Below are 15,246 nucleotides of genomic sequence, written 5' to 3'. Positions count from 1 at the left end.
TGGAACGGGAGATTCTCATCATGGATCAACTGTGTGATGTCATCATGTCAATATGGACCAACATCTCTGAGGAATGTTTCCAGCACCTTGTTGAATCTGTGCCACCAAGAACTAAAAAGGGGGTCCAACCTGGTACTAGACAGGTGTACCTAATAAAGTGGCCGGTGAGCGTATGAAGCGCCTTAACTGCCTCATCAGTGCAAAACAGGAAAAAAGGCAAGAATAAATATTTTAAAGGCAACTTTTTTATTTATTGGCAAATGCTTTGAATAAGGTTGTAGCAATGCGTCTATATACACCCCTCCAAATAGTGACCATGTCAGAAAGCCTAAAGAAAAACACACTTTGTAATACAGCTCGATTATATGATCGTTTATACGCACACATTTTTTTTTGTTTGTTTGTTTCAAACATACACATACACTTATTTTCAGTTTTTGGTTTGGGAAACATCTAAAAAGACTTTTTCTATATTAAACAATACAATTATATCTATCGCGTAAAATCAATATACATTTATAAAAAAAAAAGTCAGAACATGCAAGGTCTGTAGTGCATCACAACCTTCCGTCTATAAAGTCTCATTAAACAAAGGCAGACAGACGAACATACAGGTAGAGAGCAGCAATGCGCTGGAGAAGAGGAGCAGATACAAAAAGAAGAGATAATTGTTATATAGATACAGTAATTCCTAAAAAAATTCTATGCCAACTCTTTTTTATATTCGTATTAATTTATGTGCAAAAGAAGCTCATTCATTTCCGACATTAAATACATTTTATTATGTCTAATGCTCGAGTCTATGCTACCATGACAAACGTGGCGTTCTTACAAGCTGTGTAACACGAGGCCGTGAGGGGACGCCACCCTCGCAGGGGGAGACGTGATATCAAAGCGAGGCCTTATTTCACCTCGCCTCAGCTGAAAAGCTTTACTGGGATTTGATGACCTGCTGCCGAGGACGGGGCTGCGTCAGCTCTGCTCAGTATACAAAATGCAATCGTTCTATTGGCGCTTCACCGTCTGCGCCTGCCAGACAGAAATAAACGGAAATAAAAATCACATAGTGTGTTAAGACCAAAACATCATGTAATCCTCCCCGTGTGGAGACGGCGTCCCCTCCTGTTCTGCTGATCCAAACCAACTGTGTCAGTTTCAAGCGAGATAATTGCTCGTCTCCAAATATTGTCAGATTTAATATTCATCATGTTTTTCTTTTGAGCACAATCCCTCTGAACCACAAGCAAGCATCTAACTTCACGACTGTTGGGACGGTGCACGTCTCGTGTTTGCACAGACTAAAATCTACTGGATAGGCCTTTGAATCTGCTTCACCTGATTGGCTGTTTATGATGTTAAATGTGTGTGTGGTTAAATAACGAGGGGGGCGGGGTCTTGTGCAGGAAGACAGGTGAGTAGTGATGCTCTGGGCAAAAAGTTAACGTGCTGTTGACCTTGCTGACAGGACGTAGCAGCGTGTGATGCTAACTTCTCTTCTGACCGACCTGTTAGTTACATGGCGTTGTAGTGTTGCGTTACCTGACATCACTGCTTGTGTCGTTTAAAGTGTGTGACCCTGCGAGGGCGTGAGAGGGGATAAATATTGCACGTGTAAAATGCTAATAATTTATTACAGTCTTTTTTTTTTAGCCTGATTGTCAGCTACTCGGTAGCCAGTGGCGAGTTGGCAAGTTGAGCTTCAGGCTGACGGTACATGTATGATTCAAACAAACTAGCTACGTAACACAAACTAAACTACAGCTAAATATCTCAAACATAAGACGATAATTAAAAAACTAAAATGTGAGTTAAAAAAGTTAAAAAGGTAAAAATCACTACCGACCTATCTTCTAGTTTGTACTGCTGCTGCTGCGACGACGAGAATATAGACTGACACAGCAGACTGCTGCAGAGTTATGACCCTGGCTGTGCAGTGTTCTCACCCGCGTACATGTCAGAGGGTTTCAACTCTGAGCAGTGTCAGTGACTTCATCAGCCCAGCTTCAAATTACATCCTGAACTCTGACCGGCTTGCAAGCGACTGCCTGGTTTCAAGTTTAGCTTGTCTAATACACATGTAGTTTTAAGGATGAAGAGTTTACTCGCAGATTCCAAACTCATTGGTTGGTTTGTCCCACCTTTTCAAAATAAGAGAACTCAGTCGGGGTGGGACCAAAAGAACATGAGGGAAAATCAAACTAGAAACACTCGGAGCTATCACAGGTATGATTCTAACTCTGAGGGCAGGAGAGACACACAGGATGTCCTCTGGCTTTTGTAGCTAGTGTTGTACTGACCAATATGAAGAGGGTGCTCGACTACGACAGAGAGAGGGACGAGGGGTGTCTGTACACGGACTGACGGGTGCTGCTACGTGGGCCTGCAATGCAACAAAGTGGAGAAAATCATGGAGTTTGGTGATTTCTGGTCGGTTGTGACACCATGTACCTCCTCTTTTCCCCTCACCCTCTCTCCCACCGTCCTCCCAGCACCTCAAGATGTCCCGCTCTCCCTCCCCTCCCCCTCCCTAGCAGCCGAAGGTCTCCTGCGAAGCGTAGACCATGTAGAGGAAGCCGTCCTCGTCTCTCTCCTGCTCGTAGATCTCAGAGATGGGTGTGGACACTGACACCATGCTGTGCTGGTTGACCAGCAGGAAGAAGGCCTGCGTGGGGTTCAGCTGCAGCCGACGCCTGTGTGGAGGGGCAGGAAGTAATAAGAGAGAAAGGAAGAGAGAAGTTAAGGAGATGAGGAGGTATCATTGCTAGTTATTGCTAGAGATGTCATGAGAACTGATAGTCTGGTACCAAGTTGATGCCAAAATTCTGAAAACACAACCATACTCTGTTGTATTGTCGCTACCGAGTATGCAACGCTGTCAACAGCTCCACTCAAGTACCATCTTATTGTTTTGATTCTTTGCAATTGGAGCACCCCATGTTTATTTTATTTTTGCTGGAGGAATCAAGGACTTCCTGTGAGGTAACACAACACCTTCATCCTCGTGTCTCCTCCATGCATCTCTCTCATATCTCTGCTGACACCCAAAGAATGAAAAGGCAAGGAGCTGCGTTAGCCAAACAGAAAGCACCTTGGTACTTTGTTGATTGAGGAAGTGACTGTGTTAGTGACATGTCCGGGAACCAATGGCCAATGAGTGAGCGAGGACAGAGAGGTTCTGACCAATGACGGAGCAGCAGGCAGGTGCTTTAACGTGTGCAAACAACACACACACACACACACACACACACACACACACACACACACACACACACACACACACACACACACTGGTCTTTAAACTCATGTGTACACAGACAGAGGAAACCTGCACATTCCTACATGTTCTTTCTAAAATATGATGGGAGCTTATTAAACATATAAAAGTAATCTGTAGCAGTGGATTAAGCTGCAGGAGGAGTTTGAGAAAACACTGTCACCAACGTGGATTAAAACGGACCTCAGCCATGATGCTCCATGAAGGATGAAACTACAGCCACACACTCTGCAGCAGGTGAGTGTTTGATGTTAAACACACTGACTTTGGGTCAAGCTTTGTTTTAAACTGCAGGGTTTCTGGGTACAGAGGTCTTTTCATTTTAAACAGCTGCCTCCTACTTAAACAACAGAAGCTGCCACCTGTCGCTTAGTGTGCTTTCATTAATGTCCATTTATTCACCATCATCCATGTTTTAATGGTGACAATGGTGGATATAGATGGATGAAAAGGTACGGTTTTACTCTAATTCCAGTAAATTAACGTTCATCACTGTCGGCTGCACTTACTGTTGGTGCTCCAGAAATTAAAGCTCATTTGACTATTGCTTCTTTTTTATGTTAAGATATTCTAGATAACAGCGTCACACAATGGATTTTGTAAATGAAGGGACTTAACTTTAAGCAACAGACTCAAAAATGACAGGAACTACTGACTCTACAAGGTCCAGTCAAAAGAGACCTTTTCCACTTCAGGACATTATCAGCAGCCGAGACCTAAGCAGACTACAACCTCTCTTACAAGCTGCAGTTCTCATTTAATATTAGTACGGCAGCTAACTACTGTTTTCATTATTGATTAATCTGCCATTCATTGTCTTGATTAATAATTTATCTAGAAACACTTATAAATATCCATTTAATTTTCCCACAGCACTCGTACGCGTCTTCAAACTGCTTGTTTTGTCCGACAAACTACAAAAAACAAAAATATTCCATTTACAGTGATGGACAAAAAAAGAATAGCAACAAATCCTCACATCTGAGAAACAATTAGACAGCAAATATTTGGAAATGTGGGAAAAAAGTTCACTGTGGAGGTTAGGGCTGGATGATATAGCTTAAAAATAATATCATGATATTCTAGGGTTATACTGCGATACACGGTATATACCGCAGTATTCTGAAATCTCCAAAGTACTGTTGGCTACAAAAATCCAAAATTATTAAATGAGCTACAATAACAATTAAGTTAAACAAAGTAGCTACGGTTATAATTAAGCTAAATAAAGTACTGTTGTAATTCAGTTAATTAATAAATAAATTGTTAAAATTAAATGAATCAAAGTGGAACCACTGGTGCTTTTATTTTGAAGCACCCAGCTCATCTTGGGCAGAAAATGTTGATTTGTTTTGCTGTGAACTTGAAGCTTCCGGTCAACAGTTGTTGTTCGCAGTTAGCATTAAGTTAAGCTGTTGCTGCTGCGCCTTTAAACATGAGGACTTATTCACTGAGTGCTGGAAACACACTAACAGCTCTCTAATTCATATATCTATGATGCGTGCACTGGTGCTCAATGGTGGCAAAATGTGACTAAATAATCGCGGTCTGGAGCCCTGTAGGTGCAAAGACTCGCTTCCTCTGCTCACGTTAATTTTCTAAGTCAAACTCTCACTGCAGTGCCTTTTAAATCTGTAATGATTTATTCACTGTAAACTGGAAACAAACTAACAGCTCGCTTGTCAATATATTAATAATATTTGCAAGTCGCAGTGGTGCTCCATGGTCACGAAATGTGACTAAATAGTCGCAGTCTGGAGCCCTGCAGGTACAAAGACACGCTTCCTCTGCTCCTGCTATCGCACAATGTATACCAGGTTTCACACACAGAACCTGAACTTAACCTCGTTTATTTACAGCACTGGCTCGATTCTATGTGTTGAGGCTTGTATTAGCTGAGTGAATGCAACGTCAGAATCAATGCAGTCACACATGTCCCTCTACTCTCTCATTTCTATCTCACTTCTCTCATGCTTCACCTCCTCTCCGTCTCCTCTTTCCACCCCCAGCCTTCATTTTTGGGCCGATGCTCTTTGGTCTCAACCGTTCTCAGCTCTAGAAAGGGGATCCTTGCCCACTGTGCACAAATTGCAATTGGATAAATGAATGTCAGATTGACTTTTTATGGCTGATTTACATCCCCAAAATAAGTGCCTGTTATATTTCTGCCTCATCAGCGTTTAAGACTGATAATGATCAACAATCCTGTCGACCCCCACAGATATATGATGGTATTTCTGCACCGCAGGACAGTAAAATCTTAATTTATTGGCCCATTATTTTATGGCTGAATGTAAAGTGATTTTCACCCCTTTGGCTGTGAAGCAGTGTTGAGGATTGTAAACAAACTGGTCGACTGCAGCCTCAGCAAGCTGCCAAATACGCACACATATTTTATCTTACTCTGATGGTATGTAAAACACTCACTGCTGAGAGACAGCTCCAAATATATACACACATACCAAACATACACCTCAATGAACTTAACCTACACTGGTATCCAGTTCAGCAACCTATAATAACCTGCAGTGTGTGTGTATGTGTGTGTGTTTGTGTTAATGCTGGTGCAGTGACCTCATACAGCAGGTATGAGCTTTAGGATGTGTTTGTTTACCTGATGATCTTGACCAGCTCACTCATGTTGACGTGGTCAGGCACCAGGAACTTGGTCTTGTCCAAAACGGGCAGCTGCTTCTCTCCCTTATATCTCTCAATGATCACCTGCAGCAGCCACAAAACAACCAGTCAGTCCGTCGTCCACGACAGTCATCGCAATCAGAGACTTGTGGAAATACATTATGCTATCTGTTTAAATGTCTTCACATGTAGCTGTTTGTTCTGTACGTGGCAGAAGTAGCTGTAATTTAACAGGTCTGTGACGCTGAAACCAATAGTTGTTAACTTAAAATTGGAACAAGTCTTTAGCTTTGTCTTATCATTATGAAATAAATGCTGATTGCACAGTATAACAGCGACAGAATAATGTCACCATCTGTGTTTAAATTAGTTCCCTGTGAGCCTCGCTTTCACTCTGCAGTTCTGTCAGCCACCGGGTGCGACCTCACAGGAAAATGAAGGCTCAATTTACGGCACAAAGTAGGTGCATCAACCTTTGCGCAAACAAAACAGGAAGAGGACAGTGCTTTTGTTTTCCAGGTTGCTAACAGTAGCTATGCTCAGTTACCAAAGAATATCAATTTAAGTTCTTGGCAGTTACTATTCCCAGAAGTGGAAATGGCGGATGGTGGAACAAATGAAGTAACCGTGGAAAACAAAATGTGGTGTGTCCTGTGTCTATGCTGCTGGACTCTGAGGAAAAGGGAAGGCAAGCTGGTTGTCTGTTTACACTTTAATGAACAGTTTGTAATTTTGAAAATTACACTTTTGGGACTGGGCAACATTAAGATATCATATAATTGTTGAGATATCAGACTATATGTCGTCTTAGATTTTGGATATCGTTGTATCATGATATGGCATGACGTTTTTTTTCCTCATTTAAAAGGCTGAATTACAGTAAAGTGATGTAAATGTATCAACTAAGCAGACTTTTTATTTGTTTTAACGCTTATCATATCATAATATTATTTTCAGGACATATGGCCCAGCCCTATACACTTTCCTGTAAAGAGTAATTATAACGCTACAGCCAGCAGCCGGTTAGCTTAGCTTAAAAACAAAGAGTAAGGGGTTGTAAAATACAGCCATCTGGAGGACTGTACGACAAAGCTGGTTCATATTTTTTGCCTTTAGCTGGAGAGTGACAGGAAATTGGGGAAGAGACAGTCGGGATGAGATGCAGCAAAGGCCGCAGGTTGGAATCAACCTGGGCCGCTGCTAACGCTTCAGCCAACATGGGGCGCATGCTCTACATGATGAGTTAGAGGACCTGCTCCAGAGCAGGGTAACCTCAGAGGTTCAGATTAGAGCCCTGCACGGGACTGTTTCCTTCATCCCGCTCCTGCCCACTCCCGCTGAATTTCTGACCATTACCGCCCGCAACCGCAACGTGTGTGTTCCACTCCCGCCCGCTCCCGCAAAACTCTGAGAATTTATTCCCGCACAATAATAGAGATGCATTGATTCTGTGTCTTCTCCCGTCCCGCAGGAGAAAACAGGTCATTTTATAGGCTATTAATAAAGAGATTCATGGGGTTGTTTGTTTCGTTTCCCTGGCCTGCATGTCTTTTGACGCACTGGTCAGGAATAGCGCTCCTGTTTCGTTGTTTTCATTTAGTTTTTAATTAAATAAAGGCTGTTTCATATTCTATTCTCCTCTACCTTTATATAATCACGCAGTGATTGAGGTTAAGGTCTCTTTTCTAAGAGAGACCTGAATAAGAAACATTAATGAGATAAAGATAAAGCCTATGCTCAATAACACCGGCATCATCACGCCTCTTTATGTAATTAACAAATAGCAATGAGAGTAGGCTGTGAGTGGCTCAAATAACACTAATAAATAACACAAAATAAACAAAGTTAACGAATGAATTTAACAAATGAATCACTTGGCCATAATACTGCTGTGGAGGAAGAGAATGTTGCTGACCAACTGCGGTCCCAATCCCGTGCGTCTCTCTTCCAAGATGCGCCCACAGAAACTAAAGGCCCGCTCTGAAGGCGCACTGGATGCGGGGATACTGAAGATGAAACGTGCCAGCTTTGAGAGCGCTGGGAATTAGAGGGCTCAGTGCGCCTTCAGACCTTGTTTGAGCTTCTTTTCCACATCATTTGTTAACTGCATCCTGTCGCTATAGGCTACATCCCGATCCCACAGTGTTTTTTTAGCCACCCGTTCCCGCCCACAGCAAAGTTCAAACCGCCCGCTCCCACAAGATTTGGGTTGCAATGCAGCCCTCTAGTTCAGATCACAACCTGTCAACACCCTGACAAATAAAAAAAATATCCTGACATGGATTTAAGTCCAGAGTGAGTGTTTAAAAAAAAAAAAAAGAGGAGAAATAACATCATTATTCCAGGCTCTTGTTTCCCCAGGTTGAAAACAGGTACTACTACTTAATACATTTATACTCATGTTACAGTTTAGTGTCCTGTGCTGCCTTCAAACCTCTGTGGCTCCAGTGCTATGTGCAAAACATTAACGTACAGCCCTGCTATTCATTTTATTTCAATTTCATTTAAATGTTGTGCAGCTGTTTGTTTTAGAAACATCCCTGTCTTTGCATTTTATTTTGATCACAGTCTGTTTTATAAACGTGCTTGTGAACCTTTATCAAATATTATAAGTGTGTTGTCTGCTCATAAAGACATAGTTCATTCCAGATTAAAGTCAGTGAGTAAAATCAAATCTGAATCTTAATTTACTGAATAGCAACACTGACTGATATTGGCTTATGCAGTTATTATTAGGCTGATGTATCATCACTGATAAACTAATCGAGCATTATTAGCATAAATCGTTCAGTTTTGTCGAATGATTCATTGACTTCACTTTTGTGTTGCTCTCTACTTTAAACTTCTGCCTCACACTCTGTCTTCTGCTTCCTGCGCTCCAGTAACCACAGGTACATTTACATGCCAGTGCACACAGACACCTTAATATGGATCACAGTCTGCACGCTGATGCATTAAAGAGAAATGAAGTGTGGTGCGTTGAAATCAGATGTGAACAGCAGCTTACAGGGATCTTGTTGGGGTGCTGATCACGGATCTGCTGGACCTCTTTGCACCGGTCAGCTGTGGGCAACAAAAGACACAATTCGTCAACAGCAAGCCTGACTTTACAATAGAGCATTTCTTTTAAACAGAGCTCCTAAATTATGCATCCAGGCTTGTTTGTTCTTTGTCCCAAAATAGAAATACAGTATGCCTTCATGGACTGTTCTCTCAGGCTTTGCATACATTTCTCATTTTGAACTGAAATAGCCAAAATCAGCGAGGGAATCGCAGCTTTGTCACTGGTACAGAAATCATGTCACTATTTGTAGTATTTTATTAAATTAAATCCAGTTTATTCGAAGCCCATTGTAGTCTGAATAGTCAATGATAGAATAACACAGAAAGACATAACCACAATAGAAATAAAAAGTGTGAGCTATGTGTCAGTCTAACAGCACCAAGCTGAGGGTCTGTAATAACCCTTCCCCTGGGACAAGACAAACAAAGCAAGAAAATCTGTAAATAAGAAAAACACAGGGTTCCCACACAATTTATCAATGAATTTTCAAAACTTTTCTATCATATTTTTATCCCGTTTCCATGACTTCATTTAAGTAGACTACTTTAAAATAGGTGGGCCTGTATAGTGACACAGCCGCACATTAATACACTTACCAGGCATTTGTGTAAACTATTCTTAGGATTTAGGACTCATCCTGGGGCACTGTGATTCGTATCTTTTATGATTCTGAGTTGATTAACAGATGCCAAAAAATGTCTTTGCAATGACGTTAGAATAACGTTACATTGACTGAGCAACAAAGGCAGAGCTCAACTGTAATGGTAACTCAACTGTAACTTCGCCTAGCTTTGCAGCCTTTTTCCCTTTAAAAAAAAATATATATATATCATATTGAGTGATACTGGTCACTAACTACACGTCCATTTTATTATTACAAGTTGCAGTTTACTGAAATCAATTATTTTAAAATATAACCTCAATGTAAAAGCTGCAAACTCTCTCACACTTTTCTCTATCTTTATTTTTTTTTCAAATAAGATTTAAAGAGAGTCTAACTCCTACTTAAAAAATAACTACAGCGTGTGTCTTTTCTCTTGTTATAACTATCCATATTCTTTGACTATCTTCGTAGCACTGATGCAAACTGGTTTTGCTAAGCGTGTTTTGATTCTTTGTGTATGGACTCAATTTACATAATACGCCACTTTGCATATAATTTGTGTGTGAACGTCGCCTTTTCCTCCTGCAGCTTTGCTCTCTTTCACTTTACAATCTTGTAACCACCTGACTATTTTACAATACACTGCTCTCGCTGATGTTAGGAGGAGCTCTATTCCAGAAAACATCAGTATTTTTTCCTTAACACTGGCAGGGTTCAAAGCTCAGATGGCATTGAGGAGCCACAGTGAAGCGTGAATGGTTCCTTTGTTTCAAGTCTAGGGATGTTTTTCTTCCCCAGCTAAGGGAAGGGTCGGTGCTGACTGCTACAATAAAAGTCTATTTAAACAAATCAAATCAGAAAGCTATCATGATTGAGGTATTGCACTGTCATTTCCTCCCTGGCTTTGCATCAAAACAGTCAATGTCCCACCCAATTCTTGAGAATCTGCCTCTTTAAAATAAACTGCCTTTAGGGCTGACTGTCGTCCCTGCTATCTAAAAAAGGGAGTATTATTCTTTGGGCCAAGACCAAGACAGGGCCTTATGCTCCCTGTTGTTCCATACAGTATAATACACTTTGTTTGTCTGGTATCACTGTAAGTACATCTGTGAACCTTCGTTAAGATATTACTCAAGTTACAGCGTTCCATGCTCATGGAATTCCTAAAATCCTTTTAAAGTTTTGAATAAGTCATGACATTTTGCTGTGTGTAATGAAACTGTTTCTTTCGTGAATAACCTTCCATGTAATATGTAGCTAACAACAAATTAATTTTCTGCAGCTGGTGACATACCATAGCTCTAATATGCATCCATTTGTGACGTTTTGTTTACCATAATGTACGTTTCCATTAGCTGGAATTATGTTTAAATAGAGTTAAAATAGGTGATTTAATATGTAGGGTCATGGATCCCGAAGATTTCCATGGCTTTGCCTCAAAACTACTTACGAATTGAGATGAGGCAATTGACATGGCCTGGGGCCTTCAACTGTCCCTTAGAGCACTAATGGGCCCTTTTGATTTTGTTTTCAGCTGCTCTTAAATTAGACCGTGGTAGTTTGAAGGTATGGAGCATCTTTTTTTTTGTACTCTCCAAACAAATTAACCAACAGGCCAGCCGCACTGAGTGTCTGTTGCCCCAGTTGGTGCAGTGTGTCCCGCAAGAATGACACTCGTCGGCCCCCTTCGGCTTTTTTTTTTTTTTCAGGCTGATTCAGCATGTTGAACCGGCATCAGCAGAGCCCGTTAATGAATGAAGTCACTCTGGTTGGCAGTGTAGCGCAAGAAAAGAGAAACGGAAATGAGGAAAATTAAACAAAGCGCTTAAGACAAGAGGAAGTGAGACCAAAACAAACTTGTTCCATAAGGTCAGATTATTTTTCCTTCGCCACTGAGTTCTTAAGCAGAAACATTGCATGATGGTTCGTGTTATTGTTCACTAGTGCACCATAAATACACTTTGGTCTTTGTGTTGTTATTGTGCTAAGTGGCGAACTAGCATCAAGACAGTCTTCAGGTTCTAGGGCTGTAGTCTCCTGGTCGACTAGTCGATTATTTGGTCGCTATGCTCTCGTCCGACCAAATTCTCATTAGTTGAATAATCGCCGTGTTACTTTCATAAGGAGAAAAGTGCTACATCAACAGCTTTCCAGGATTAATCCATTATTTCCTGCGGCAGGGGGACAGGCTAAGTTACCTGTGAAAGAAAGTTGAACTCGCCCACCCTACACTCAGCGTCACGGTGACGCAGACCTCCTGTCTGTTTCTGTAAGCTGAAACCATTTCCCTCAGTGGAAACAAAGCTTTGATTTACTTTAATTTCACAGATAAGAAACAATAAATTGTGAAGACAGTAAAGCCTCCACTAAAATAGCATTTTAAGTCTTGTGTGTGATCTATCCTTCAGGGATTTATACTTTGGGATTTATCCTGGCTTCATATGAGACAAGGGAAAGTTCGCTAGTTGCTAGGCTAATTTATACCATGTAAAATGCCATAGGCTGGCGCTAATAATGTTAGCATGTTGTATTTGCTTGGAAAACGTGTTTAGTATAAGACAGTTGTTTTGTCTGTGAATGTTGTGAGTTGTAATGGAGCCAAATTATGTGACGTTACCTTTGTTACATGTTGCTGTTGTCCCTGGTTTTATATGAGAAAAGGAAAAGATCGCTAGACGCTAGGCTAACTTATACAATGTAAAATGCCATAGGCTTGTGCTAATAACGTTAGCATGTTGTATTTGTGGGGGAAATGTGTCCAGATAAAGACAAGTGTTTGTCTGTGAATGCTGCGAGTTATAGTGAAGCTGATTTGTGTACTTGTGTTTGAAACTGTCTCTATTAAGCCATGTTTAATGTGTGTTTAATGTGTGTTTTGAATCAACTAAACTTTACAGCATTTAACACAGTCCTCCACCGCCAACTAGTGTTTTGGAGGTGTAACTGCAGAGTGACACAGACACACAATCGCATAAGTAAAAATAACATGCAGATTTTTTTTCCCCACGACTAATCGATTAGTTGAAGTTTATGTGCAACTTTAGTCGACCAAGAATTTCTTTGGTTGACTACAGCCCTATCAGGTTCCCTTCTTGAATGATGATTTCAAATGACCGCCGTCTGCTGGTGTGGATAGTTATTTCCTCTCACGCAGGTGCAGTACGTGCATGCTGCTTTGCCACTGGCTGTTGTCTTTGCAGTGTGTTCATGTGCAACTTTTATGGCTGAGACACCAACGTCAGGTGACACAGCAGGGGGCCTTCTGCCTTGCTAGCTCTCTGAAGTCGGTTTGGTGTCTCTCAGCCTTTATTCCAACTCTCTGGGAGCTGTTAATATCATCAACATCTGGATTTAAGTATACTACACAGTTGTATTTATGTTACACATGGAAATGTTATTATGGGTCCTTGAAAAGTGATCAAACAGTGTGTGAGAACCCTGTAGTTAACTCCAAATTAAGCTCAACAGTCCACCTGGTTAACTTGAAATCTGTTCACTCTGGTCGAGGTATTTTATAGTTATGCAATACCATAAAGTGGACAGAGTTACACAGAGTGTACCAGAAGACAAACAGCAGTGAACCACATGATAAATCTAGTCACTCTGAAACATGATTTTTAAACTATCTCTGGTGACAGTGAGGACTTTATAAGGAGGTTATAACCGAACACGACACAGTAAATTGAGTTTTTCCCCCTCGATCCACTGTGACACTGTAGCTTATCCCATACTTCTTTGTATAACAAGATTATGCAATGGACACAGCCTGGGCTCCTCCCTTCCCTGCACAGGGGCCGTCGTTTGGCATCAAATTACCACATAAATCAGTGAACACGTGTACTGGGGTAATGTGTCAGCACAAGTTGTTTTCCTTTAGAGCAAACACTAAACCTTTACTGCCTGTGTAGTCAGGCTAGCTTAACCAGTTGTGTAAACGCTGGTGGTGGCAGGCCTTGGTAGCTTCAAGGCTCGCCAAGCTAATGTGACAGTGACCCAGATGGCCTTTAAACATTAGAAGCCAAAGAGATCAACCACAGGGTGGAAGACACTGTGTGCACAGCGTCGATGGGAATTAGTTATATCTGACATGTTATTTTTCATCTTTCATTAGCAGTAAAAATCTGTCTGAAATGAGTCCTCTTTACACTTGAAGCCCTGAAGCTCACCATGTCGTTAACAATCAGAGCCGTGACACTGAGTTTTAACCAGCTGTGACACGTTTATAACGGCTACAATAACACAACATACAAGTGAACAACATGTAACTACACTTGTCAACAGACGGGGTAAGCTAGGTGGCTAGCAGGCCGGCTAACTACCTAGCTTACAGATATCACCGCCTTGGTGGTTTCTTACCAAATGTCCTCCTTTGTTTGAAGGGTCTGTCGGACGGCATCTCTGTCACAGTAATTACACAGCTGTTATCTAATGAATGTGCAGTTCAGCTGCTCCCAACGCGACACGGCGACAAAGAATCTGGAGGGTTCTTCGGTTGAGTGTCTCCGGTCGTCTCTGCTCTCTGTCTGAAGCCAAAACAGCTCGAGGACAAACAAAGCAAGTAAACCGAGGCGCTGACGTCATCCGCTGGCTTTTAAAGGGGACGTTCACCAATTATTAACTCCGGAGCTTCTGTATTATTACACTGTTATTATTATCACGGTCATTAAATCAGTGTCACCACTGAAGCTGATGATTCTTTGAGTGTTATACCTACTTTTTTATTTTCTAAATAATTCAGTGCTGTGTCTTTTGGTTCTGACAGGAAATGATGCAAGACTTAAGCCAGTAGTTGACATACCAGGCTGTGTTTTTGTTGTTGTAAAGTTCACAGTCTCATAACCCTCAGGCTGTTTGCTCCTTCACAGCTTCACAAATACACTAAACATGACTTTATTACCTTGATCCCTCGTGACTTTCTCTCGTTTTCTGGGAATTGGTTATAGTGTTGTACATCTTTTAGTAGGGATGGGTATCGTTAAGATTTTAACGGTACTACGCTTATCGATACTGCTTATCGATTCGGTATTTTAACGGTACTCTTATCGATACTTTTTGAGGAAGAAAAAAAACAAATTAAGAACATAAATTATTATACAATGACGGATAATTGACGGAGTTGGTGAGATAAATGTGCAAGATAACATTTATCTTGTAAAAAAAAAAAAAAGCGACTGCTCCAGTACCGATAGCAGAACCGTTAAGGTCAGAGCTTATCAATACTGTAGTCTTGAAGAATGTAGCCCCGGGGCTCGTTCAATACCGGAGTACGGTACCCATCCCTATCTTTTAGTTTATGTCTATTTTGATACCAGTGTGTTGTTGTTGTTGTTGTTGTTGTTGTTGTTGTTGATGAGGGGAAGTGTGGTTGTTTTTGTCTTTATGAGCTGCTGGACAACTGAATTTTCCTTCGGAGATATATAAAGTTATATATCTTACTATATAATGACGAAAACTCTGTGTGTGTGTGTGTGTTCCACGTTTTTCTCCTCACTGACTTGGTCAGTCCATGTGAACGTTTTTCTCCTCACTGACTTGGTCAGTCCATGTGAAATTTGTCACAGTGGTAGAGGGTCATGGGAGGATGCCAATGAAGCAATATTACATCAATTGGCCAAAGGGGGGCGCTATAGCAACCGATTGAAATGTCAAACTTTGAATGGGCATATC

General features: G+C 41.2%; 1 protein-coding gene across 1 annotated transcript; it reads right to left on the bottom strand.

Annotated features, from left to right (window-relative positions):
- Window positions 1-227: 227 nt before the first annotated feature.
- Window positions 228-14,126, bottom strand: map1lc3a (microtubule-associated protein 1 light chain 3 alpha). Its single transcript, XM_050037734.1, has 4 exons — window positions 13,936-14,126; window positions 8,919-8,974; window positions 5,889-5,995; window positions 228-2,690 (listed from the first exon to the last, which is right to left on the bottom strand). The coding sequence occupies exons 1-4, from the start codon at window positions 13,973-13,975 to the stop codon at window positions 2,528-2,530; spliced, it is 366 nt and encodes a 121-aa protein (XP_049893691.1). The 5' UTR covers window positions 13,976-14,126; the 3' UTR covers window positions 228-2,527.
- Window positions 14,127-15,246: the final 1,120 nt, after the last annotated feature.

The sequence above is a fragment of the Epinephelus moara genome, chromosome 24 (genome assembly GCF_006386435.1).
Source record: "Epinephelus moara isolate mb chromosome 24, YSFRI_EMoa_1.0, whole genome shotgun sequence".
NCBI classification, from domain to species: Eukaryota; Metazoa; Chordata; class Actinopteri; order Perciformes; family Serranidae; genus Epinephelus; species Epinephelus moara.
The sequence above is the reverse complement of the archived record's forward strand: the minus strand, read 5'-3'. Positions and strand labels throughout refer to the sequence as shown.

Coding starts and splice junctions, on each gene's coding strand:
- map1lc3a (XM_050037734.1), bottom strand. CDS start 13,975: ATGCCGTCCGACAGACCCTTCAAACAAAGGAGGACATTTG. Junction 8,975..13,935: donor CAAACAAAGGAGGACATTTG/GTAAGAAACCAC, acceptor TGTTGCCCACAG/CTGACCGGTGCAAAGAGGTC. Junction 5,996..8,918: donor AGCACCCCAACAAGATCCCT/GTAAGCTGCTGT, acceptor TGGCTGCTGCAG/GTGATCATTGAGAGATATAA.